The sequence below is a fragment of the Microtus ochrogaster genome, chromosome 2 (genome assembly GCF_000317375.1).
Source record: "Microtus ochrogaster isolate Prairie Vole_2 chromosome 2, MicOch1.0, whole genome shotgun sequence".
NCBI lineage: Eukaryota > Metazoa > Chordata > Mammalia > Rodentia > Cricetidae > Microtus > Microtus ochrogaster.
The window spans coordinates 12,986,906-13,009,204 of record NC_022010.1 but is presented as its reverse complement, the minus strand read 5'-3'; the positions used below and the strand labels follow the sequence as shown (position 1 = coordinate 13,009,204).

General features: G+C 47.3%; 2 protein-coding genes across 3 annotated transcripts in view; both read left to right on the top strand.

Annotated features, from left to right (window-relative positions):
• Window positions 1-3,048: 3,048 nt before the first annotated feature.
• Tmed2 (transmembrane p24 trafficking protein 2) lies at window positions 3,049-12,609 on the top strand. The gene is made up of 4 exons (XM_005344377.3): window positions 3,049-3,306; window positions 5,158-5,350; window positions 8,880-8,987; window positions 11,188-12,609. Exons 1-4 carry the CDS (start codon window positions 3,127-3,129, stop codon window positions 11,310-11,312), a joined length of 606 nt encoding a protein of 201 aa, XP_005344434.1. The 5' UTR covers window positions 3,049-3,126; the 3' UTR covers window positions 11,313-12,609.
• A 1,275-nt stretch (window positions 12,610-13,884) lies between these two features.
• The window catches only part of Ddx55 (DEAD-box helicase 55), a 15,247-nt gene continuing 6,832 nt past the window's right edge, over window positions 13,885-22,299 (top strand). For both annotated transcript variants that reach the window (XM_005344374.2, XM_026785169.1), the window contains exons 1-9: window positions 13,885-14,042; window positions 15,319-15,369; window positions 15,448-15,534; window positions 16,698-16,789; window positions 16,905-16,967; window positions 17,936-18,085; window positions 18,957-19,146; window positions 20,775-20,857; window positions 21,937-22,068. In XM_005344374.2, the coding sequence (XP_005344431.1) occupies window positions 13,935-14,042; window positions 15,319-15,369; window positions 15,448-15,534; window positions 16,698-16,789; window positions 16,905-16,967; window positions 17,936-18,085; window positions 18,957-19,146; window positions 20,775-20,857; window positions 21,937-22,068 (956 nt within the window). In that variant the 5' untranslated portion in view covers window positions 13,885-13,934. The remainder of the gene's footprint in view (window positions 14,043-15,318; window positions 15,370-15,447; window positions 15,535-16,697; window positions 16,790-16,904; window positions 16,968-17,935; window positions 18,086-18,956; window positions 19,147-20,774; window positions 20,858-21,936; window positions 22,069-22,299) is intronic.

The window sequence follows — 22,299 nt, the reverse complement described above, 5'->3', positions numbered from 1 at the left end:
TCCTGTGTACACTCTCTTCTCTACCTCCTCCATGTCTCCTGCTACCTGCCTTGCCCTCCTCTTCTTCCCTCCCACGTCTGCCAATGAGCCTCCTCTTCTCCCTCCCTCTTCCTCCCTCTGGAAGAGCAGAAATTCCCCCGACTTCAATGCTGTGGTGTCTGACGAGTATTCTACCGACATTCCGTTGCTCTTCAAGGACTGCCGGGAGGTTCTGGGCTAACCCTCCATCTTCTGCCTCCTTTACCTCACATCCCCGCCTTTCAGATCCTGTTGCTAGTTGCAGGACGCCAAGGTCAGGGCCTCACTTTCTGCTGTCAGGAGTGTAATAGGGAAAGCTGACCCATCTAAATACTTCCTCTGGGACCAAAAAATTCAACTCTTATTGTGCAATTTAAAGGGATCGGGAGAAGAATGCTACCAGCCATTTTACTCAGAACGGTACAAAGCTGGGTATAAGTGGAATTTCCATCGCTAAATTCACCCAATGGAGTACTATGCAGCAGTGAAAAACCACACGATTCTGCTGTGCCATAGTATGGGAGTACTCACAAGCACAATGTTGAGAAATTCATTCATTCAACACATACGAGAAGCTGAGCTTGGTGGTTGAGACTTTAACCTGGCACGTGTGAGGTTCAGGGCCAGCCTCATCTACACAGTGAGTTTCAGACAAACCAACAACCACCAGGAATTGAGAACTAAGAGTGGCGACTCATGTTTGTAATTCTAGCCTTTGGAAGCTGAAACAGGGGGATTGATTTAAGTTTGAAGCTAGCCTGGGCTGCTACAGTCCTTTTCATTACCTAATTCAAATCGCCAGATCTCTGAAGGCCTTTGCATTTGGACACCTGGCTTGTATAATAAACTCATAACCTACAGCTTCTTCCCTGAGATGTTAGATTTTCCCATTTGAAATCCGGAATGGGTGACGATAGAATAGCATTTAATCTCTTCCAAATTAAAACCAAATTAAATTTCTACATTAAAGCAAATTTGTCCTTGGGCGGTTTTCTAAAGACCTGACCTGCTAGGGAAAGAAGGCCCTGTGTGGGGCTGGAAGAGGGAGGAGCGCTGGCTAAGGTTGAGAGACTGTCACTACAGCTCTACCTCTCTCTTGTCACCTACCGTGGGAAACTGCTGCCCCCTATTGCCTAATGGTTTCTCTCTCTCTCTCTCTTTCTCAAACAAACAAACAAAACCAACCAACCGAACAAACATACAAACAAGAAAACCCATGAGATTTGCAAGCTTGCTGTGCTGTCCTAGTCACGGTCACAGAACTATGTGGAAAAGTGGAACTGCAAGCCAGACTTGTAATCTTCCAATCTGTCCAATGAACTCACCCAACATGTGACAACACGTGTCTTATGTGCCCCCAAATGGAAGCATACAGAAGGCTAGACCTTCTCAAGACAAGCAAGCAGTTGTTTTTTTTTTTTTCTAGTGATAACAAGTGTGCACTGCAAACACAGAAGGGCTGGTGGCCAACCAATATCCTGTAGCCAGAGCTGGAGAGATGGCTCAGTGGTTAAGAGCACTGGCTGCTCTTCCAGAGGTCCTGGGTTCAATTCCCAGCATCCACATGGCAGCTCACATCTGTCTGTAACCTGGTTACAGGGGATCTGACACCATCCCACAGACATACATGTAGGCACAACATTAATGCACACAAGATAAGCAAATAAATCATTTAAAAAATTCAGAAACGAAGCAGTGACATTTAAATCGAGTTCTGAGGGACAAACAGACATTCAGCAGGCAATTTGACAATTCCAAGTGGGGGTTAGGGCAGGCGGCAATTCTGTGACAATACTGGGAAGGCTGTAATTTTGGGGAATCTGAACAAGGTGAGATTTTATTTTGCAATATCATGGACATAGATCTTTTGGTTTGTTTGTTTGCTTTTTTATTTTTTCGAGACAGGGTTTCTCCGTAGCTTTGGAGTCTGTCTTGGAACTAGCTCTTGTAGCCCAGGCTGGCCTCGAACTCACAGATATCTGCCTGTGTCTGCCTCCCAAGTACTGGAATTAAAGGTGTGTGCCACCACTGCCAGGCTGACATAGTATTTTATTTTTTATTTTTTTTAAAGATTTATTTATTTATTATGTATACAACATTCTGCCTCGATGTATGCCCGCACGCCAGAGGAGGGTGCCAGATCTCAGCACAGATGGCTGTGAGCCACCATGTGGTTGCTGGGAATTGAACTCAGGACCTCTGGAAGAGCAACCAGTGCTCTTAACCTCTGAGCCATCTCTCCAGCCACCCCCCCCCCCCACATAGTTTTTTAAAAGGTTTATTTTTATTCTTTTAATTATAAGTATGTGCATGTGAGTGGAGTGGTCTTCAGAGACCAGAAGACTTAGCACTCCCGGCAACCTTAGGGGTTCTCAGAAGGATGGTGTGGGGATTAAGAACCTTGAACATTCCCTGGCCTAGATAAGTAGCATGATGGGGTAGCAAACAAAAGAAACAGAAACATTGGAATTCTCACTTGATGCTGTCTGTCTCTGACTCTCCAGTCATCTCCTTGGGTAATCCTAAAATTACATTGTAATGGGCAGGGGAAACCCTCATATACTATCACTTTCTGAATAAGTCGTTGTGATCCTTATTTATTGCCATTATGCTTTAAATTTTATGTGCTTGGGGTGTTATGTGTGCTTGTGTGTATGTATACCATATGTGTTCAGTGCCGGTGGAGGTCTGGAGAAGGCGTTGAATACTTGGAATTGGAGTACAGCCGGTTGTGAGCCACCATGTGAACTCTAGGACTCGAACTCGGGTCCTCGGCTAAAGAGCAACTTGCACTTCCAAAATCACAGCTCCTTTTCGCTAGCCCTAATCCACGTGACCATTAGTTTGAACGTCGAAGGACTGGGGCCTACGGTTTTTTGGCTCATTGGATACGCCGTCCAGTCTCAGGATCCATCTTGTCCCTCGGCGGCCGCCGTGCGCCCGTTACGTGGCAGCTGTCGGCACCGGCCAATCAGCGGCGCCCGCATCAGCCCCCACGGGAGGAGCAGCCGGAAGGGGCGGAGCTGAGGCGGCGGCGGCTGAGGCGGCAGCGGTGGCGGCGGCTCCGGAGGCCGCAGTCCGCTTCCCGGCTTCGGCCCGTGCCGCACCATGGTGACGCTCGCAGAGCTGCTGGTGCTGCTGGCCGCGCTGCTGGCCACGGCCTCAGGCTACTTCGTCAGCATCGACGCACACGCCGAGGAGTGCTTCTTCGAGCGGGTCACCTCGGGCACCAAGATGGGCCTCATCTTCGAGGTGGCAGAGGGCGGCTTCCTGGACATCGACGTGGAGGTGCGGCCGCGCTGCCCGCCGTCGGGGCGGCGCCGCTCGGCCGCTCGGGGGGTTGGAGAGTCCCGGGTCTTGCGCGGGGCCTGAGCGGGACAGCGTCCGCTGGGGCGCGGGCCAGGGAGGGGCCTCGCCGCCGTCCGTCGCGTAGCCCCCCGACGGGCCCCGGCCCCGCGGCCTGGGTAGCGCTCGTCTTTCCGAGCGGCTTCGGGCTCCTTTCGGAACTCGGGCGCGGACTCGGCCTCTCCCTTCGCTTTGTCCCGCGGCGGCCGCGTGTCACCTCGGGCGGGAGCGGCTCAGCGTCGTTCTTGTCTGTCCGCAAGGACTCGCGTGCGGCGTGGCGCGGGAACAAACTTTGAAAAAGTAGATCGCAAGCCGCGGAGGAGCGCTAAGGCAGCCATGCAGTTTCTGACTTTGGCAGAAACCAGCTTAACTTCCTACCCGCTTTCTTACGCAAGCGGCCCCATCGGCCCCACGAGAGATGCGCTGGGGTCACTCATTTTAGGAGTGAGATTGCAGCGAAGTGTTTTAGAAAACATTTATTTGGAGAATGAAACTGGCTTTCCGAATTTTTTCGAGGCAGGGTTGTATTATGTAGCTCACGCAGGCATGAAATTCACCTGCTTCTGCCTTCTGAGGGATGGTCACTGCCATGTCCCTACAGTTTGCTACAGTATGAGGGGGGAACCCTTACAGTACCAGATACACTAGTTTTAATTTGCTTGTTAGTGTTCCCGACGGGGTGTAAAGATTGTTCATTTGGTCGTGATTGATAATAGAGCTGAGCAAATCTCTACTAGAACCGGGACCCCAAAGTTTGGAGGCCAGGAACCCATCTAGGTAAAGATGAGCTTTTCCAGTTTCTCAGGCTTTGCAGGTGACTGGCTCTAAAGGAGGCAGGCTTGGGCTGGAGAGATGGCTCAGCAGTTAGGCATGCCTGCTGCTCTTCAGAGACCTGGAGTTCAGCGTAGGGATTCAACTCTAGCTGTGAAGTCAGCTCCAGTGCATCAGATACCCTCTTTTGACACGTTCTCATTCTCTCTCTCTCTCTCTCTTACACACACACACTCTCATACACTCATTTCCAACCTGGTGCTCTTCTCCAATCCTTAATAGGCATGCTAGATAAATCACATCCCTTTGTTGTTTGGCAGTGATAACAAAAATCCTTGATAAAATTTATCCTTTATAAAATTACTCATTTGGTAGGGTGTGATTGGGCACACCTTTTTTCATCTTGGTAACAATTGATAAATTGTATTTATACAGCAAGAAAGTATCAACAGTCAGCACACAGCCAAAACCATAACCAGCCTTAGACCGAGAAACAGCTGTGTGACTTCCTCCAGGGTGTTGAGAAAGGGCATGGTGATATGGCACCTGTGCATCACACATGGCAGTAGCCATCCGCTTCACGATCAGTGCAGCATGTGTGCTTGATGGCCTGACAGAAGGGTCTCAGTCCAAAGGGCTCTGGTCTTAATTCCCTAGCACTTTAGACAGAGGCAGCTTGTGCTAATAATAAGACCCTATCTCAAAACAAAAAGCAGAAATAAAATTTCTCAATTGGAAAACTTTCTTCCTGTTGTCGGGACTATCTTGAATTGTCCCGTTTCTGTTTCTAACAGGTTTACATTTCCCTTGGACAGATGATACCTAAAGGCGGTTAGAGTGCAAGGGTGCTTTAGGGAACCATTGAGTCCACTCTTGCTGATTAAGTGGGAGAATTAGTGCCCAAAGTGGCTCACTGCTGGGGACCTAATCAAGTCTCAGTCTAGTGGATTTTTTTCCTGCTGAAGGATGCTACTTACAATATTAATATTTAGTGAATTTTCTGTTTTTTTCTTCTGCCTCCAGATCACAGGACCAGATAATAAAGGAATCTATAAAGGAGACCGAGAGTCCAGCGGGAAGTACACGTTCGCAGCCCACATGGATGGGACCTACAAGTTCTGCTTTAGTAATAGGATGTCCACCATGACTCCAAAGATAGTTATGTTCACCATTGACATTGGGGAAGCTCCCAAAGGACAAGATATGGAGACAGAAGGTGAAATGTCACTTTTGATGAAAAACTCACTTAAGTTCACTACATGCACCCATCTGAGTACTGTGTGTGTGTGTGTGGTTTTTAAAATTTTTCTTTGCAGATTGATCCACTGTCCTTAAAAATATTCCTGTTTAAGTGGATGTAATCTTGTAATTAACCTGTTTCTCAAGGTTACTGTTTGTTTTCAGTGGTTTTGATTGTCCCTTTGGGCAGCCATGGGGGTCATCGTGTGCTCTTGTAAACCTCTAGTCTCCATGTGTCTGGATTCTCTTAACTTGCTAGTTCTGGGGCTCACACACCTCTGCTTACAGTTGCAAATGTGCTGTGCTAGCCTAGCTAATCTCCTCACTTTTCTCTAGGTGGTGGAGACTCCTGGGATGGTATGTCATTGCTGGTTTTGTTTTTTTGACAGCATCCTGTTTTTTGGTTTTGCACCCATGTACCTAGTGTCTGACTCCTCTAACGTCAGTTTGCTGGCATGAGAGTGGTTTTTCCTTAAATCCCCTGTGATTAATTACATTATTTTAGGCAAATTTGAAAATTTGGTTAACAGGTACAAGTTGAATTACTTCAGTTTGATAGGAATGGCAATACTATGACTGACATTTTTATTTGGCTTTGTCTAAAATGAATGCTGAAGGGTGCAAAGGCTCAACTAACGCACAAGACAAAGACAAGACTAGACACTTTAGAGCCAGCATTATTAGGCTTCTCACTGCTAAGGTTTCTAATGTGAAGTTTGGTTTGCTCTAAAATACCGTGCACTAGTTGTTCAGAGCTCCTGATGACAAATTTGCTTTGGCGGAATGTTTATTACACATTTTTTGCTTTGTTAATTTTTATTTATTTATTTACTTGGTGGTGGTGGTGCTGGGGATTGGACATAGGACTTGGTTGCATGGCAAGCAAGCACACTTTGAGCTGCATCCCAGCCTTTTCTGTATATTTTAAATTTTGAGATAGGGCCTCATAGCTTTACCCCTGCTGGGCCTAAGTTGTGATGTTTTTGCCTCAGGTTCCCGAGTAGCTGGGACCACAGGTCTGTACTATGCTTGGTTCTGGAGAAATTGCTTTGCTGCTTCACAGCAGCCAGCAGGATGTTTTTCCCTCTTCCCACAGCACATGGTAGAATTTGTGGGAACCGGCAGTTGTTTATCACATCCCGCAGTGTTTGTTTAGGCCATACATACCTCGATATTGAGCATTTTCAAGGACCCACACAGTGAAGGTGAAGTTTTTTTTTTTTTTTTTTTTTTTTTTTGGTTTTTCGAGACAGGGTTTCTCTGTGGTTTTGGAGCCTGTCCTGGAACTAGCTCTTGTAGACCAGGCTGGTCTCGAACTCACAGAGATCTACCTGCCTCTGCCTCCCGAGTGCTGGGATTAAAGGCGTGCGCCACCACCGCCCGGCTTTTTTTGGTTTTTTTGAGACAGGGTTTCTCTGTGGCTTTGGAGCCTGTCCTGGAACTAGCTCTGTAGACCAGGCTGGTCTCGAACTCACAGAGATCCGCCTGCCTCTGCCTCCCGAGTGCTGGGATTAAAGGCGTGTGCCACCATTGCCCGGCTGAAGGTGAAGTTTTGTATGGTTTTGAAGTCTGTAAATTTAAGAATTTTGTTTAATTCCTATGCTTATTATTAGGGCCATTTATAGTGCTGAGCTTGCCTAATTCTCCGTGAGAGAAAATCAGCTTTGAAGGACTTGATATTTTTTCACACTCTGAATGTTGGTCCTATTACATGGCTAGAAAGTAATGGCCTATAAATGTGGGTAGTGAACTTCTGGTTAATCCTTTAGCTGTCTCAGATTCTTGCTTTTGCTTGTTGATGTTAGGTTGAACCTTCTCTAAAGCAGTGGTTTCCAAATGGGTCAGTTTTTGCCATTTGAGATGTTTGGTAATGTCTGTAGTCATTTTTTATTCTACAGTTGAAGTTCCAGTCCTAAGAAACCCCACTTAAAACATTTGACATAACATGTGCACTCCAGCGGCTTCTGAGGGGTGATTGGATATTCTGGTCCAGCCCTTTGGCGTGGAGGCCAGTGGCTTGAAAACCTGAGGGTTACCCTGAGTAAATCTTACCTGAGGCTGGATCCTGGGCAGCTGGGAGGCAACTCTTTATTATTTATTTATTTGATTTGATTTATTTTTAGAACAGCTTGATTAGAGAGGATACCTGGGGTGGTCGAGATGATTCGTGTGTCAAGTGTGAGGACCTGAGTTTGATCCTGAAGGTTTTCCTCTGACCCCCGAATCCCCTCCAGAGCCCCACACCTACTCTTCTGTGAATGAGTACCTGGTTGAGAACCAGACCACTCCCGGCTTGTTTTCACTCATGCATGCTGCTGCGCTTGGCAGTTGAGATACTCAGGAAGCAGCATGCAACTGGTTAGTTTTCCTGAGTGTTACGTTCTGTGCTCCACTTTATGTAGTTAAAAACCTGTTTTGGTGCTAAATTAACATCGGAATTATGTGATTCTTTTTTTTGTGTGTGTGTATGAGATTTTGAGACAGGGTTTCTCTATGTAACAGTCTTGGCTGTCCAGGAACTGGCTTTGTAGATCCGGCTAGCCTTGAACTCATAGAGATCTGTCTGCCTCTGACTTCCAAGTGCTGGGATTAAAGGTGTGCACCACTGCCTGGCAAATTGTGTAAAGTAGATTTCCCTATTAATTTAAAAACTTATGTGTACCCAGCACTCGGGAGGCAGAGGCAGGCAAATCTCTGTGAGTTCGAGACCAGCCTGGTCTACAGAGCTAGTTCCAGGATAGGCTCCAAAGCTACGGAGAAACCCTGTCTCGAAAAAAAAAAAAAAAAAAAAAAAACAAAAAAAAAAACAAAAAAAACAACTTATGTGTATACTTAGGCTTTTATCTGTTGTTCATTTGTTTTAAGTGTAAAACAAATATGCACTATGAGTTTTTTGTTTTTGATTTTTGCCATTAATACAGTTAACTGGAAGGAATTCCTCAGGGGTAATTTTTCTCTAGTTAGTATAGTCTGTTACCTACTAGGAAATAGAGTGGGTCCTCTGCTGGAATGGACTTCTAAAAATGTTCTGAAAAGCTAGTGGTACATCCCTTTAACTCCAGCCCTTAGGAGGGAGAGGCAGAGTCAGGCTGATTGTTGTGAGTGCAAAGCCAGCCTGGTCTACAGAGTGAGTTTCAGGGTAGCCGGACAACATAGTGAGACCCTGTCTCCAAAAAAAAACCAGGTATGGACGTACGTGCCTTTGATGCTTTGATGGCTACTTGGGAGGTTGAGGATGGAGGGTCAGGAGTGGAAGTCTGGCCTTGGTTATTTTGTGAAGCTTGAAGCCAGGCTGGGCTGCGTTAGACACTGCCTCAAAAAGAGCAAGACCAAAAGGAATAGCTCTTGAGTATTGAATTGTCATCGGTGGTTCAAGTAGTTGCTTGAGCTCTTTCTAAAACTGACTGCTTTCGTGTGCCTTCTCTGAGGACTATTCTACTTAACAAGTATTTCTCACAAGGGGATGGATGACTAAGTGTGCTGTTCTGTCTCCCAATCCTCCGCAGCTCATCAGAACAAGTTAGAAGAAATGATAAATGAGCTGGCAGTGGCAATGACAGCGGTAAAGCATGAACAGGAGTACATGGAAGTCCGGGAGAGAATACACAGAGCCAGTAAGTTATTGACACAGCCTGTGACAGTGTCCCCTGGTGGTGGTTTTTTCCCCCTGCCTATAATTTTGCAAGTAGACCATACCAAGGCCTTGACTTTAGAATTACACTGAAGGATGGTCTGTGAGATGCCTGTTTATTGAACCTTGTAAGCTGGTTTACTGCAGAGACATCACTTTATACCAGAAATGTTTGTATGTGTGGTGTTTTGTTTGTTTGCTTTTTGTTTTTTGAGACAAGGACTCTATGTAACCCTGGCTGTCCTGGTTCTCAATATATAGACCAAGTTGGCCCAAATTCAAGAGAGGCACCTGCCTCTGCCTCTCATGTGTTAGGATTAACCATGTCCGGCTAGCATAAGTTTTTTTGTTTTTTTATTAACTTCCCAATCAGAGTTTTCCCCCTCCTTTCCCTCTCCCAGTTCCTCATCCCTCCCCTCATCCACTCCACTACTGTTTCTCTTCAGATAACTGTTGGCATTCCATTGATTTCAGCCATTCAGCCATACCTAATATATCAAATTGAGGTGAGACTCGGTATTTCCTCTTTTATTAAGGCTGGATGAGGCTATCTTGTAGAAGGAATGGGTCCCAAAAGTAGGCAAAAGATTCAGAGACATTCCCTGCTCTCACTGTTAGGAGTCTCACTCAAAGACCAAGTTACACAACTTTAGCATATATGCAGAGGGCTCTTGGGTTGTTGGTTCAGTCTGTGAGCCTCTATGAGCTTAGCGTAGTTGGATCTGTGGGTTTTCTTATGGCGTCCTTCATACCACGGAGTTGTTCAATCCTTCCTCCCCTCTTCTTCAGGATCCCCTGAACTCCACCTAATGTTTGGCTGTAGGTCTCAGTATCTGTTTCCATTAGTTGCTCTGTAAAGCCTATCTGATGACAGTTGGACTAGGCACCAACTATGTATATAACAGAATAATATTATTATTAAGAACCGTCTCATTGACCTTTTTAGATTTATTTAAACCAAGTGATGGTGGTGCTTGCCTTAATTCCCAGCACTCCAGAGGTAGAGAAAGGCAGACCTCTGAGTTCAATGCCAGCCTTGTCTACAGAGTAAGTTCCAGGACTGTTAGAGAAACCCTGTCTCAGAAGAAAAAAATGTCTTTTATTTTAAAATTATGTATATATCACATATCTCTTTGTGTGTGCCACATGCATGCATGCAGGTGTCCTCAGGCCAGGTGAGGTCATCAGATGCCTTGGAACTGGAGTTACAGGTGGCTGTGATCCACTTGATATGGATGCTGGGAACCTAACTTGGTTCCTCTGGAAAAGTAGCAAGTGTTCCTGATTATCTAGTAATCTCTTCAACCCCCACAACGATGCTTTTTAAAAATAAGTTAAAGGAGATGCTGGTTATTGTGGCATGTGCTTGGAATCCAAGCACCTGGGAAATGGAAGTAGGAAGGTCAGGAGTTTTAAGGGTATTTTCAGCTATAAAACCGGTTCTTGGCTGCCAGGCATGGTGGCACATGCCTTTAATCCCAGCACTTGGGAGGCAGAGGCAGTTGGATCTCTATGAGTTTGAGACCAGCCTGATCTACAAGAGCTAGTTCCAGGACAGGCTACAAAACTACAGAGAAACCCTGTCTCGGGGGAAAAAAAAAAACCTGGTTCTTGGCTATTCTGGGCTATACATAAAGAGAATGTCTCAAATAAAATAATGAAAATTTGTTTTTTGCACAAGTGAGAGACTTTGTGGCAGATAATATTCCTCAGATATACGTGGTTTTTTTTTTTTGAGACAGTATTCTAAAGATTTATTTATTTATGTATACAACATTCTGCCTCCATATATGCCCACATGCCAGAAGAGGGTGCCAGATCTCATTACAGATGGTGGTGAGCCACCATGTGGTTGCTGGGAATCGAACTCAGGACCTCTGAAAGAGCAGCCAGTGCTCTTAACCACTGAGCCATCTCTCCAGCCCTTGAGACAGTATTCTAAACTGGCCTTGAACTCTGTTTTAATTGAGGGGCTGAGTCTGGCCTCAAACTAGTAGTGATCCACCACTCGCTTCCTGAAGGTAGGTAGCAATTACAGGATAGGTCGGTCATTTTTAAAGCACCCAGTCTTTGGCCTTGGTGGGTGGAGTAATTGTCAGCCCTGGGTGGCATGTTACATGGAGGTGACGAGGTTCCTGTGCTGCTGTGCGGGCTGCTTAACATTTGTTTGTTTGTCTCCACAGTCAACGACAACACAAACAGCAGAGTGGTCCTTTGGTCCTTCTTCGAAGCTCTTGTTCTAGTTGCCATGACATTGGGACAGATCTACTACCTGAAGAGATTTTTTGAAGTCCGGAGGGTTGTTTAAAAGACCTTTTCCTGTTGATCCCAAATTCACAATTCACTTGTTTACCAAACACCTTGGTCATAATAATGTCATTAGTTTATACATTTTTGTTTTTGAATGTTCATGACTTATGTTTCTTTGTGATTAATTGGTGTGGGGTAACCTGTTTAGGAAAGTTAGAGTGGAAATTTGACATTTGATTGGCCTCTAATTCTTACTTGAATGCTGCCCCATTATACAAGTCCTTCCAAGAGTTCAGGGGCTATTAATGCTGTTTCTGACTATGGTCTTTATTATGCTTCCTTATACTTTGGTTTTTATAATAAAACGCAGTTTGTTCCGGAAGCACCACAGCCTGACTGCATTCTAGGGAGTCCCTCATCTGTAGTTCATTATCAGGTGTCCATTTTGTTGAGTCAGTACATCAACAATAAACTGAAATTGACCCTTCTGGCCCCAGCTCAGGGCAGAGCAACCTGTGGTGGGGTATATTACCATGTGAGCACTCATACTTTCTTTTGAGGTTGCTTAAACTAAAGACTCATCCCAGCACTTTGCCCCAAACGTTTTATATTGAACCTTGGAATTCAATCACCTCTATTCAAATTGACACAAGCCGCCGAGAACTGTTGGAGCCAGTTTTTTGGGTGTTGGAACAGACTGCTCTCCCTCTGTACCACATCTCTGCTCGTGTTGGCACTTAGGAGGAGCGAGTTTGCTCACGTGGAAGCCTGCATTTCTCATGCCAAAAGGTTAAGCCTCTTGGATTGCTTGCAGTGATAGGCAGCCACTGTTGTCCTTTTAGTCAGTGGCCTTGAGGCCCTGGTTCAGTGTCAGCACTAGGGTTTTGTTTGTTCTCTGGTGTCTTTCTTTTTTGGCACATGTTAGTTTTGTTTGTAGAAAATTAAGAGGCTTTCTCTCTGATGATGGGTTTCATGAACGTCGCTCTGCTTTGGGTGTGGGCGATCCAGGATTATGTGCTGACTGACGTCTGGTAGCTACCTGGAGATTTTATTTTCCATTTTGGATCTTGCAAGGGGAAAACTACAAGTAATAAGTTTTGTAAAATTTATTTAAATTTGTTATAAGTTTTTATGTTCAGGACAAATAATTTTTCGACCCTGATGACTATCCTTGCAACAGTCTGTTGATAAGGTGACTCTTTCACCGTAGGGCAGCTGTTGCATGCCAATTTTTTTTGTGCGTGTGTGTGTGAAAACACTTTAGAATTGAATTAAAAGATGTAAATTTAAAATTGGTTGTGTATCTAATATGCCCCAGGTTCAGTAAATAAACAATTCTTTTTAAAAACCGTCAATATCTGGTTTATATTAATGCTGGCTAACTTAAATTTTTTGATAAATACAAATTTTCTTTTTCTTCAAATGAGATATGCCTATGTTTGTAAACATTTTTATTTCTGTAAACAAGGGTAGTGAACAAGAATACCAATTTAAGCCAGGTGTGCGATGGCCCATCGTTTTAATCCCAGCACTCTGGAGCATGAGGCATGTGGATCTTTTGAGATTTGAGGTCACCATAGTCTATGTAGTTCAAGACAGCCCAGGGTACATAGAGAGAGCCTGTCTCAAAAGACAAAACAACCCCACCAAAACATAAAAATAACCATTTTATCCTGTGTGGTTTCTTTGGGTCAATGTTAACTATCTTGTGGGTGGAGAAAGTCACATTTTAATTAATTTTACTTAATCACGTAGTTTATGGATGTAAGGAGATAGGGTGGAAGGAGGTGAAGTGAGTTGCCCAAGGCTGTGGAAAAGGGAAGGTGGAGCCAGCTCTCCTGCAGAGATCCTTCCCAGCATGGAGCTGCTAAGAAAGCAGGGAATGGCCAGTCACCAAATACTGCATCCCTTAAAGCCTGGCCTCCCGCCAAACTACATGGTTTGTCCTATAGATGTCTCATAGCCGCCATTACCTTTCGTAGAATTAGTAGATAAACAGACTCGGAAGAGATTTTAAGCTCAGCAAAGTAGTAACTAGAGCGCAAAAAGCAAATAGCTTCGTGATTGCCTGATGCCCTTAACAGACTGCCTGTCCTCAGATGGTAGTTGCAGAAGCTTTTTGAGGATGCAATGAGGACTTTTTGTTCATTTGTGCCTCAAGTGTGTTATCTATAGGCAACATTTAGTTACGCCCCCACTGTTGGTTTGCTTTGGGGGCTGTGAATCTACTAAATGCGCACGCTAAAAGTCCGTGTAGGGGGAAAGTAAACAGGCGTTCTGCTGATCAGACTGAAGGGCGTGAGGAAGACAGCAGCGAAAGCTGACCCCAGGTCCGCAGGTGAGCTAAGCTTAAAGGCTCAGCTGGGAGACTTAGGCGCCCTCGCTTGGCCGCGAATTCCTGAGAGTCATGCTCCTTGTATGCTCACCGACGGGGCGGGGGGAACCCCAGCATTCTTTACTGGGACAAGTCGGGGCTCCTCCCTGTCACTTCCATCGCCCTACCGCCTCGCCTTCCCGTCCGCTGTGCTCCTCTTCCTAGCTTCTCAGGCACGTCCTCTGGAACGTCGTCGCTGGAGTGCGGTTTTCCGCCCGGCGTTGGACCAGCCGGAAGCGGAAGTGCTTCTGGTGGTACCATCTCGGTGTTCTGAGCCGTCTTACAGAGAAGGCCAGGGAAAGCGCCATGGAACACGTGACGGAGGGTGCCTGGGAGTCGCTGCAGGTGCCGCTACATCCTCGGGTGCTGGGCGCACTGCGCGAGTTGGGCTTCCCGCACATGACGCCGGTGCAGGTATAGGGCCCACTGGGAAGCGAGGCCGAGCGGTCAGCCTCTCGAATGCAGCCTCGGGGATGGGGCAGTGCCACGCGTGTTCACGATACCCACTCCGGGGTCTCAGAGCTTTGTGCCTGTTCTGCCTGCTCTAGCGACTTCGGAGAGTGGCTCCTTCTATGCCCTTTCCGTCTGAGAAATGATGACAATCACTTTCTTCATAGCATTGTGGGGACTAAATAATCCAGGTGGTCGCCCAGTGACTGTGACCTGTGACCTGTGGTTATTATTGGGGAAACAGAGTCTCCCTTGCTCGATTTATCAAAGCAAGCAATCAAGCAAACAACCAAAAGCTCGCCAATCATTTATGAAGGGCCTGGAATGTATCTGGGTCTCATTTAGGCTCTGGAGACTTGACAGTCTTGGTACCTACTCGTGGGCCTTATTTTTAGAGGGGGTGTTAGAGGAAGAAGCATAGGAAGGGGGTAATTTATCTTGTGCTGAGCGTTATGAAGGAACTGAGATAGATTCGTGCGGTGAAGTGAGGCTGAAGGCCTCTGAGGGAGTTGTCATTCTGAGACCTGTATAATCAGGGAGGGGAGGGGCTGGACACGGGTGACTGGGGGAAGCAGATAGAGAGAGAGAGAGAGAGAGAGAGAGAGAGAGAGAGAGAGAGAGAGAGAGAGAGAGAGAGAGAAAATACCAGTGCAAATGCCCGGAGGCTGGTGGCAAATCCTATGCTTCCAGGGTTCTCAGTGGTTGAGAGCACTTGCTGCTCTTGCAGAGGACCAGGGTTGAGTACCCATCACCCACAGTGGATAGGCTGACTACTGAATATAACTACAGTTGCAGGAGATCCAACACTCTTTTCTTGCCTTCCTGCATACCTCTATGATTGTAGCCTACATACAGATAAGTAAAAATAAATTTAAAATGTCCAATGCTTCCAGCTCTTTCTTAGTCCAAGAAGGAACAATGCGAGTGTTAGGATTTGAATCCAGGACTCTTGCCACACTTGTCCTTATAGATAACTCACAGTGTTACTCTTGGTTGCTTGGTTGGTTTTGAGACAGTTCTACCTGCCCCTCTCTCCTGAGTACTGGGATTAGAGGCGTGTGCCAGTACACCTGGCTACAACTTGTCCCGTTTAATTCAACCCTTTGTGGTGACTGTTTACTAGGGATCCCCGTGGGTCGGGGTCCAGTTTGACCTCAGTCACCCCCGTGTCCCTAGGACTTGGGTCTCTGTTGTTTGGCTGTGGTGTTGTGTAAACAGCTGTTGTCATCTCTCCCTGCAGTCGGCCACCATCCCTCTGTTCATGAAAAACAAAGATGTCGCTGCGGAGGCTGTGAGTATCTCATCAACAGTCCGTCCCTGGTCCTCCTAGCCAAGCGGGAAGCAAGGCAAAACCTTTGTCCCTTTGCAGGTGACAGGTAGTGGGAAAACCCTGGCCTTTGTCATCCCCATTGTGGAGATTCTTCTGAGAAGGGAGGAGAAGTTAAAGAAGAGCCAGGTGAGGAGGGTTGACTGACTGTCCTGGAGGCAGGACGGTTTAGGCCTGAGCTGAATCCTGTTTGGTATCTGAGGAGTCTATTTTGAATTTACCTGCTTGTTAAACCGAAGTCGATGCTGGGTTGCTCTCATGACACTTGGGTACTTTCTCGGTCACCTGTGGGTATGGGTAGAAATGCCATTTTCGCTCTCATACTGTAAGCAGGTATCCTTATGAGCAATCTGTTAGTTGTGTTTGTTTGTCTGTTTTAATCCTCTCTTAGCTGACGACCCAACCTAGGACCTTGTATTTACTAGGCAAGTGCTCTACTATTGAGCTAGATCCATAGCTCCTCATTTTTGTGGCTTTTGTTGTGATTTTGTTGTTTAAAATACCCTCAGTGGGGGCTCAATGGACAAGAGTACTGGTTGCTTTTGCAGAAGACCTGGGTTTGTTTCTCAGGATCTCCCTAGGGTTTTCAATCTCTGTACCTCTAGTTATAAGGGATCTGGCACCCTCTTCTGCCTGGGATGCACAGGATGCTTGCAGGCAGAACCTCATGTGCATAAAATACAATCTTAAAAAAAAAAGTATTCAATATTGGCTGGACTTAGTATTGGATGCCTTTAATCCCAGCTGTGGGAGGCAGAAGCAGGTGACTCTCTGTGAATATGAAGTTTATCTAAGAAATGTGAGGAATAAACAGTCAGAGGAAAATGGAAGCAGCTGAGCTAGGGCTACACAGAGTATTAATTACCTTCCTGTTGCTGTGATAAATACCATGGACAAGGCGACTTATAAAAGGAAGGGTTTGTTGGGCGGTGGTGCACACCTTTAATCCCAGCACTCGGGAGGCAGAGTCAGGCAGATCTCTGTGAGTTTGAGGTCAGCCTGATCTACAGGCACCAAAGCTACAGAGAAACCCTGTCTTTGGAGAGTGCCCAGTGCCATCCCTGAGCCCTATGTTGGTTATATTTTTGTTTTGTGGTGCTGGACTTTGTTTATGGTAGGCAAGTGCCTACCACTGAGCCGCCCTTCACAGCTCTTGATGTGGTGATGTGTGATATGCCCTGGGACTGCTGAAAAGTCCTAGGAATTGTCTGAGGATACACGATGCAGCACTAATACGATCCCACCTGGAACCTATGTACTGCTGACCCTGTGGTTCCCCTCCGTGTGGGCAGGTTGGAGCCATCATCATCACTCCCACTCGGGAGCTGGCCATTCAGATCGACGAGGTCCTTTCGCACTTCACAAAGCACTTCCCGCAGTTCAGGTGATTGGGTGCAGGGCCCTCGAGATGGCACTTGAGGTGATGGCTGTGGAGAATCCCTATTGGCCTGGGTTGTTATTTTGCCTGACTTTGCTCCAAGTCCCATTTCTTGCTTCAGTCAGATCTTGTGGATCGGAGGCCGGAACCCTGGAGAAGATGTGGAGAGGTTCAAGCAGCATGGGTGAGCCTGAAAGTTCCTGCTCCTGCCTGTGTGCTCTTGGCTCCTAGGAAGTACCTTGGGGTCCTCCAGAGGGTGTTTCCTCCCTGCCCACCTCCTGGTTCCCTTGTGAACACTTCATAGTCTCCGGTTGTCCTGGGAGTCGGGGCAGGTTATGTAAACAACCTGGGTGTGAACGCCTGGTGCCCCTAGTATTCACCTGTTGCTGAGCATTGCCGGGCAAGGCTGGTTCCTTGCTGCCAGCTTGTGAAGACTGTAGAGGGTGGAATTCCAAACGTGTGTGTCTCAGATTTTTTTAGCAGTTGCTTATAGTCTACTACATTGTGTGAAAACATAAGCAACTGGTTTGCATGGTCACATCTGGCTTTCAGCCTGTTGGTCTCTCTCCCCTCCTCTTCCTTCCCTTTCTTTTTTATTCTCCCCTCCCCTTCCCCTTTTTTCTTCCTTCCCCTCTCCCTTTCTCTCTTTTCTCCCCTCTCCCCTCTGTCTCTCCCTCGCTCTCTTTCCCAGTTTGTTTTTGCTGGGATTTGAACTGCGGGTCTCATGCATACCAGACAAGTATTTTGCCATGAGTCACCCTTAACCCATCTGTCTCCCTCCTATAGTTGTGTTTTCTGTTGCTTCAGGTCAGAGGTTGGCCTGAGTTGTGTGGGCCATGTGGTGTCGTGTTGCAGTTTCTCTGCTGCAATAGAGAGAGATGGCAGAGATAGTCTACAGTAGGGATAGAGTGAGGATGTGTGCCAGCAACATACTTGCTAACACAGGTGGCCAGTGTGGCCAGTGGGCTGGACCTTGCCCATCCTGCCCGAATCCTGGCCTATAACCAGATCCTCCTCTCTCCCAGCCCTTGTCTACCGTGCAGCCATCATTCTCCCTGGCATGGAGATGGCCTTGCAGGGTGGGGACTTGGTATCTCGGTAACTGTTCCTGAGATCCAGAGCACACGCTAAATGGGAGCTCTCTTTCCAAAGTGGGAACATCATTGTGGCAACCCCAGGCCGCCTGGAGGACATGTTCCGGAGGAAGGCTGAGGGTCTGGACCTGGCCAGCTGTGTGAGAAGCTTGGATGTCCTGGTGCTGGATGAGGCAGACAGACTTCTTGACATGGGCTTTGAAGCAAGGTACTAGAATGGGGGCTTCCTGGAGGGGGTGAAGCTGGTAGGAGGTGCAGTGGGATTTTTGTCAAATCTCAAGTGGCTCGACCCTCTGCTTCTATCACAGGGTTTAGTCCCAGTTCTTTTATTTTTAAAAGATGAGTCTGTGTATTGTGCTAAAGTTTGAGATAAAGTTTCACTCTGTATCCCAGAATGGCTTTGAATTCGGGATCTTTTGAGTCCTGCATGTCAGCAGCACAGACACAGGCCACTATGCTGGCTAGTTTCAGTTTTTCTGTTTTTGATGTTATGTTTTTGTTCATGGTTTGTCTAATATGATAACAGGTTTTAGGATATGATTCATGGCTTGTCATGTAGTCCATGCCAATTACTATACACTTGTATTGGAGAGACCTTGATGATGTAAAGGAGGAACAGAAATTATAATGCTTTTATCTCCCAACGGTGTGGCCTGTGTCTGCATGCTATCCCTACTTTTCTTTTCTTTTCTTTCTTTCTTTCTTTCTTTCTTTCTTTCTTTCTTTCTTTCTTTCTTTTTTTTTTTTTGCTTTGTTTTGTTTTGGTTTAGTTTTTTCAGACAGGGATTTTCTATGTAGCTCTGGCTATCCTAGAACTTGCTCTGTAGACCACATTGGCCACTGTGCCCAGCTGCCATCTGGACTTTTAATATTTGATTCATTTTGTGCAGGATCTTACTGTGAAGCCCAGGCAATTCTAGAACTTAGCTCTGAAGCCTAGGTTGGCCTTGGACTTGTCAGTCCTTTAGCCTCTGCCTCTTAGTTTGTGCCCAGCTCCTCTGCTTTAATTTGTGTGTGTGTGTGTGTGTGTGTGTGTGTGTGTGTGTGTGTGTGTGTATGTGTGTGTGTATTGTTTCCAGCATAAACACCATCCTGGAGTTTTTGCCAAAGCAGAGGAGAACAGGCCTTTTCTCAGCCACGCAGACACAGGAAGTGGAGAATTTGGTGCGAGCGGGCCTCCGGAACCCTGTCCGAATCTCTGTGAAGGAGAAAGGTGTGGCAGCCAGCAGTACCCAGAAGACCCCATCCCGCCTGGAGAACCATTACATGGTGAGTGTGGGGCCTGCAGCTTTGTCCTGTGCCTCCACTATCCACAGAGATGGGGCTGGCTTGAGACCAGAGGGTCGCATTGTGTGGACTATGAGCTCTTGTCAGACGGCAGCTGCCTGAGGGATGTTGGCATTTATGGGCTAGCCTTTCCTTAAACTGGGCTGGGGAAGGGAGGAGGCTCATCTTCCCACGAGTGGCAGGGCTTACTACTCGGTACAGAGCAGGAGCCAGGACTCGGAGGGGGTCTCAGCTTCGTCCTTCATAGACCCATGACATAGGGCCGTTGGATAGTGAATCAACCCCCACAGCTGCTCAGGATGGGAAGAGTCAGGAAACACTGAGGACACACAGTGGCCACCCTCTCGGTCGTTTAGATGACGGTTAGACGTGTCTTAGCACAACTTTTTGTCTGTTCATGCTTCTCTGTGCAACTGCCCTGGCTGTTCTGGAGCTTACTCTGTAGACAGGCTGGCATGTGCCGTGCCAGCACTTCCCAGCCAAGAGTTTTTGTTTGTTTGTTTGTTTGTTTGCTTTTTAAGACAAGGTTTCTCTCTCTGACAGTCCCGGCTGTCCTTGAACTTGCTCTGTAGACCAGGCTGTCCTCGAACTCACAGAGATCTGCTGCCTCTGCCTCCCAAATGCTGGGATTAAAGGCGTGCGCCTCACTGTGTATTTGAGAATGGCCTTGAACTCCTTATCCTCTGTCTCCCTGGCAGTACAGACCTGAATTACTGTGCCCCATGAGACCAGTTTGTAACCTGCAGTGTTAGTTTTACGAAATCCAGGAAAACTCATTCACTGGGACTGAATGTTTCTGGTTGGGGCCTGGATTGAGCACTTGACTGGGAAGGGGGTGGAGCCTGTCTCCATGGCAGACTCATTTCCTGAGGCTGTGTTGTCTTACTGTGGCAGCTTTGGAACAACGTGGCCTTAGATTCAAGCTTGGAGATAACGCGTGTTCTTCGTTTCACTTGGACCCACTGCTGCCTGGGCAAGGGAGCTGGTACCGCAGCTGGCCCAGGCCTGGCTGTCTGGTGGGTCCTGGGAACAGTTGCCTGATATGGCAGTGCTTTCCAGTCACAGTTTTATGACATAAAGTGAACACTGGCAGCAGCACGCGGTCAAGCTTCTCTGAGTTGGGCAGGCTGGGATGTCTGTCTTGTTCTCTCTGAGCCGGGCAGGCTGGGATGTCTGTCTTGTTCTCTGTGAGCCGGGCAGGCTGGGATGTCTGTCTTGTTCTCTCTGAGCTGGGCAGGCTGACTTTGGCTCAGTGGGTGAAGGCACTAATTTCAATGTGGGTACAACATGGCAGATGGAGAGCTGACTCCTGCCAGCTACCCTCAACCTCTGTGCGTGTGCCTCTCCAAATAAGTCAGCATATTAAAATGAATAAGTGAAGGCTGTGCTGGGTGTGGTGGTGCATACATTATTGTAATCCTAGTCCTCAGGAGGTGAAGGCAGGGGAACCAGGAGTTCAAGGCCAACCTTTGCTACAAGAGTTTGAGGTCACTTTGGGCTATGTGAGACCTTGTCCCCCTAAAAAAATAGAGAGGAAGAAAGAAAAGGCTGGAACTGAAAACAGTTATGGGATTATTTTTGCAAATATGTGACTTTCCCCTTCCTTGTAGATATGTAAGGCAGATGACAAATTCAATCAGCTGGTCCATTTCCTTCGGAACCATCAGCAGGAGAAGCACCTAGTCTTCTTCAGGTAGGCTCCAGGTCAGGTTTGGGATGGCGGGGAGCACAGGGGGCTCTCAGGCTGTGTGCACCTGTGACTAGAGCCCAGCTTCTGTGGCTCCCGCTGCGGTGATGTCCAGAAGCAGCAGCTCCTGCCTCTGCCGTGTGGGCTCAGTGGTGTCAAGGCTGATGTTCCCACACCTGCCTCCACCTTGCCTTTCTTTCATCCTTTTGGTTTTTAAAGACGGGGTTTTTCTGTGAAACAGTCTGAACTGTCCTGAAACTCACTTTGTAGACCAGGCTAGCCTTGAATTCAGAGATCCGCCTGCCTCTGCCTCGTGAGTTCAGGACCTTTCTTTTATCTTGAGAGTCATCTTGTGGCTTCCAGATGACCACTGTACGCGTGGTCTTGTCACGTCTTCACCGAGGCAGAGAGTAGGGGAAGAAGGCAGTGCTCTTGCCTCCACCCTTTTCACTTAGACTGAGCTGAATGCTGCTCTGAGAAGCAGGGTCAGAGAGATGGTTGGAGCAGCTTGCTCAGCCACAGAGTGTCCTGTTACCATGAGGAAGATAGGAACAGGTGCCTGCTTGGGTGGGCTTGGGTTGTTTTTGTTTGTTTGTTTTATTTTAGTCAGGGATTCACTGGCTAGCCTGGAACTAGGCATACAGACCAGACTGGTCTCAAACTCAGATATCCACTTCTTTCTGCCCCTCCAGTGCTGGGATAAAAGGTATATGCCAACATGTTCAGTATGGCTTCTCTTTTTCCTCTCTAATCTGTTTTGACTTTTGTACAATGAAATGCATCGGACTGGTCCCAGGCTTGGTCTCTGCTATAACCCCAGTACTTGGGAGGCCAAGCAGAAAGACAGGAAATTCAAATCCCATCTGGTCCTGATGACAGCATGCGGGAAGTAGATCCTGCTTACTGGGCCATTGCTAGACAGCAGGACCCATGTCAGGGTTTGCACTGGCGTTTGAGGGGTTGGATGGATGGTGGCGAGAAGTGAGGGGCTCCTTTGGCAGGTCTGTACCCACTGCCCTTCTCTGCATCCTTCCCCAGTCTCTGGACCCCAGTGGCCGGTGACTGAGTGCTTTCCCTTCTGACAGCACGTGCGCGTGTGTGGAGTACTATGGGAAGGCCCTGGAGGCGCTGCTCAAGAGAGCCAAGATCCTGTGCATCCACGGGAAGATGAAGTACAAGCGCAATAAGATCTTCATGGAGTTCCGCAAGCTGCAGAGGTCAGTGGGGACCGGTGTCCTCAGTGGCAGGGCAGGGCAGGGCAGGTCACCAGTCAACGGACTCCTCAGGTCCTGCACTTGCCCCTTCTCCCTCTGCCCTCCTGGAGCCTTTTTGGTTTCTACTCAGTTATTACATCTTTTTTTTTTGCTTTTTCGAGACAGGGTTTCTCTGTGGCTTTGGAGCCTGTCCTGGAACTAGCTCTGTAGACCAGGCTGGTCTCGAACTCACAG

What these genes read in the sequence shown, in the direction of transcription:
- Tmed2 (XM_005344377.3), top strand. Translation starts at nt 3,127, where the DNA reads ATGGTGACGCTCGCAGAGCTGCTGGTGCTGCTGGCCGCGCTGCTGGCC. An exon ending in TCCTGGACATCGACGTGGAG is followed by an intron (nt 3,307 to 5,157) that starts GTGCGGCCGCGC and finishes TTCTGCCTCCAG; the next exon opens with ATCACAGGACCAGATAATAA. An exon ending in ACAAGATATGGAGACAGAAG is followed by an intron (nt 5,351 to 8,879) that starts GTGAAATGTCAC and finishes AATCCTCCGCAG; the next exon opens with CTCATCAGAACAAGTTAGAA.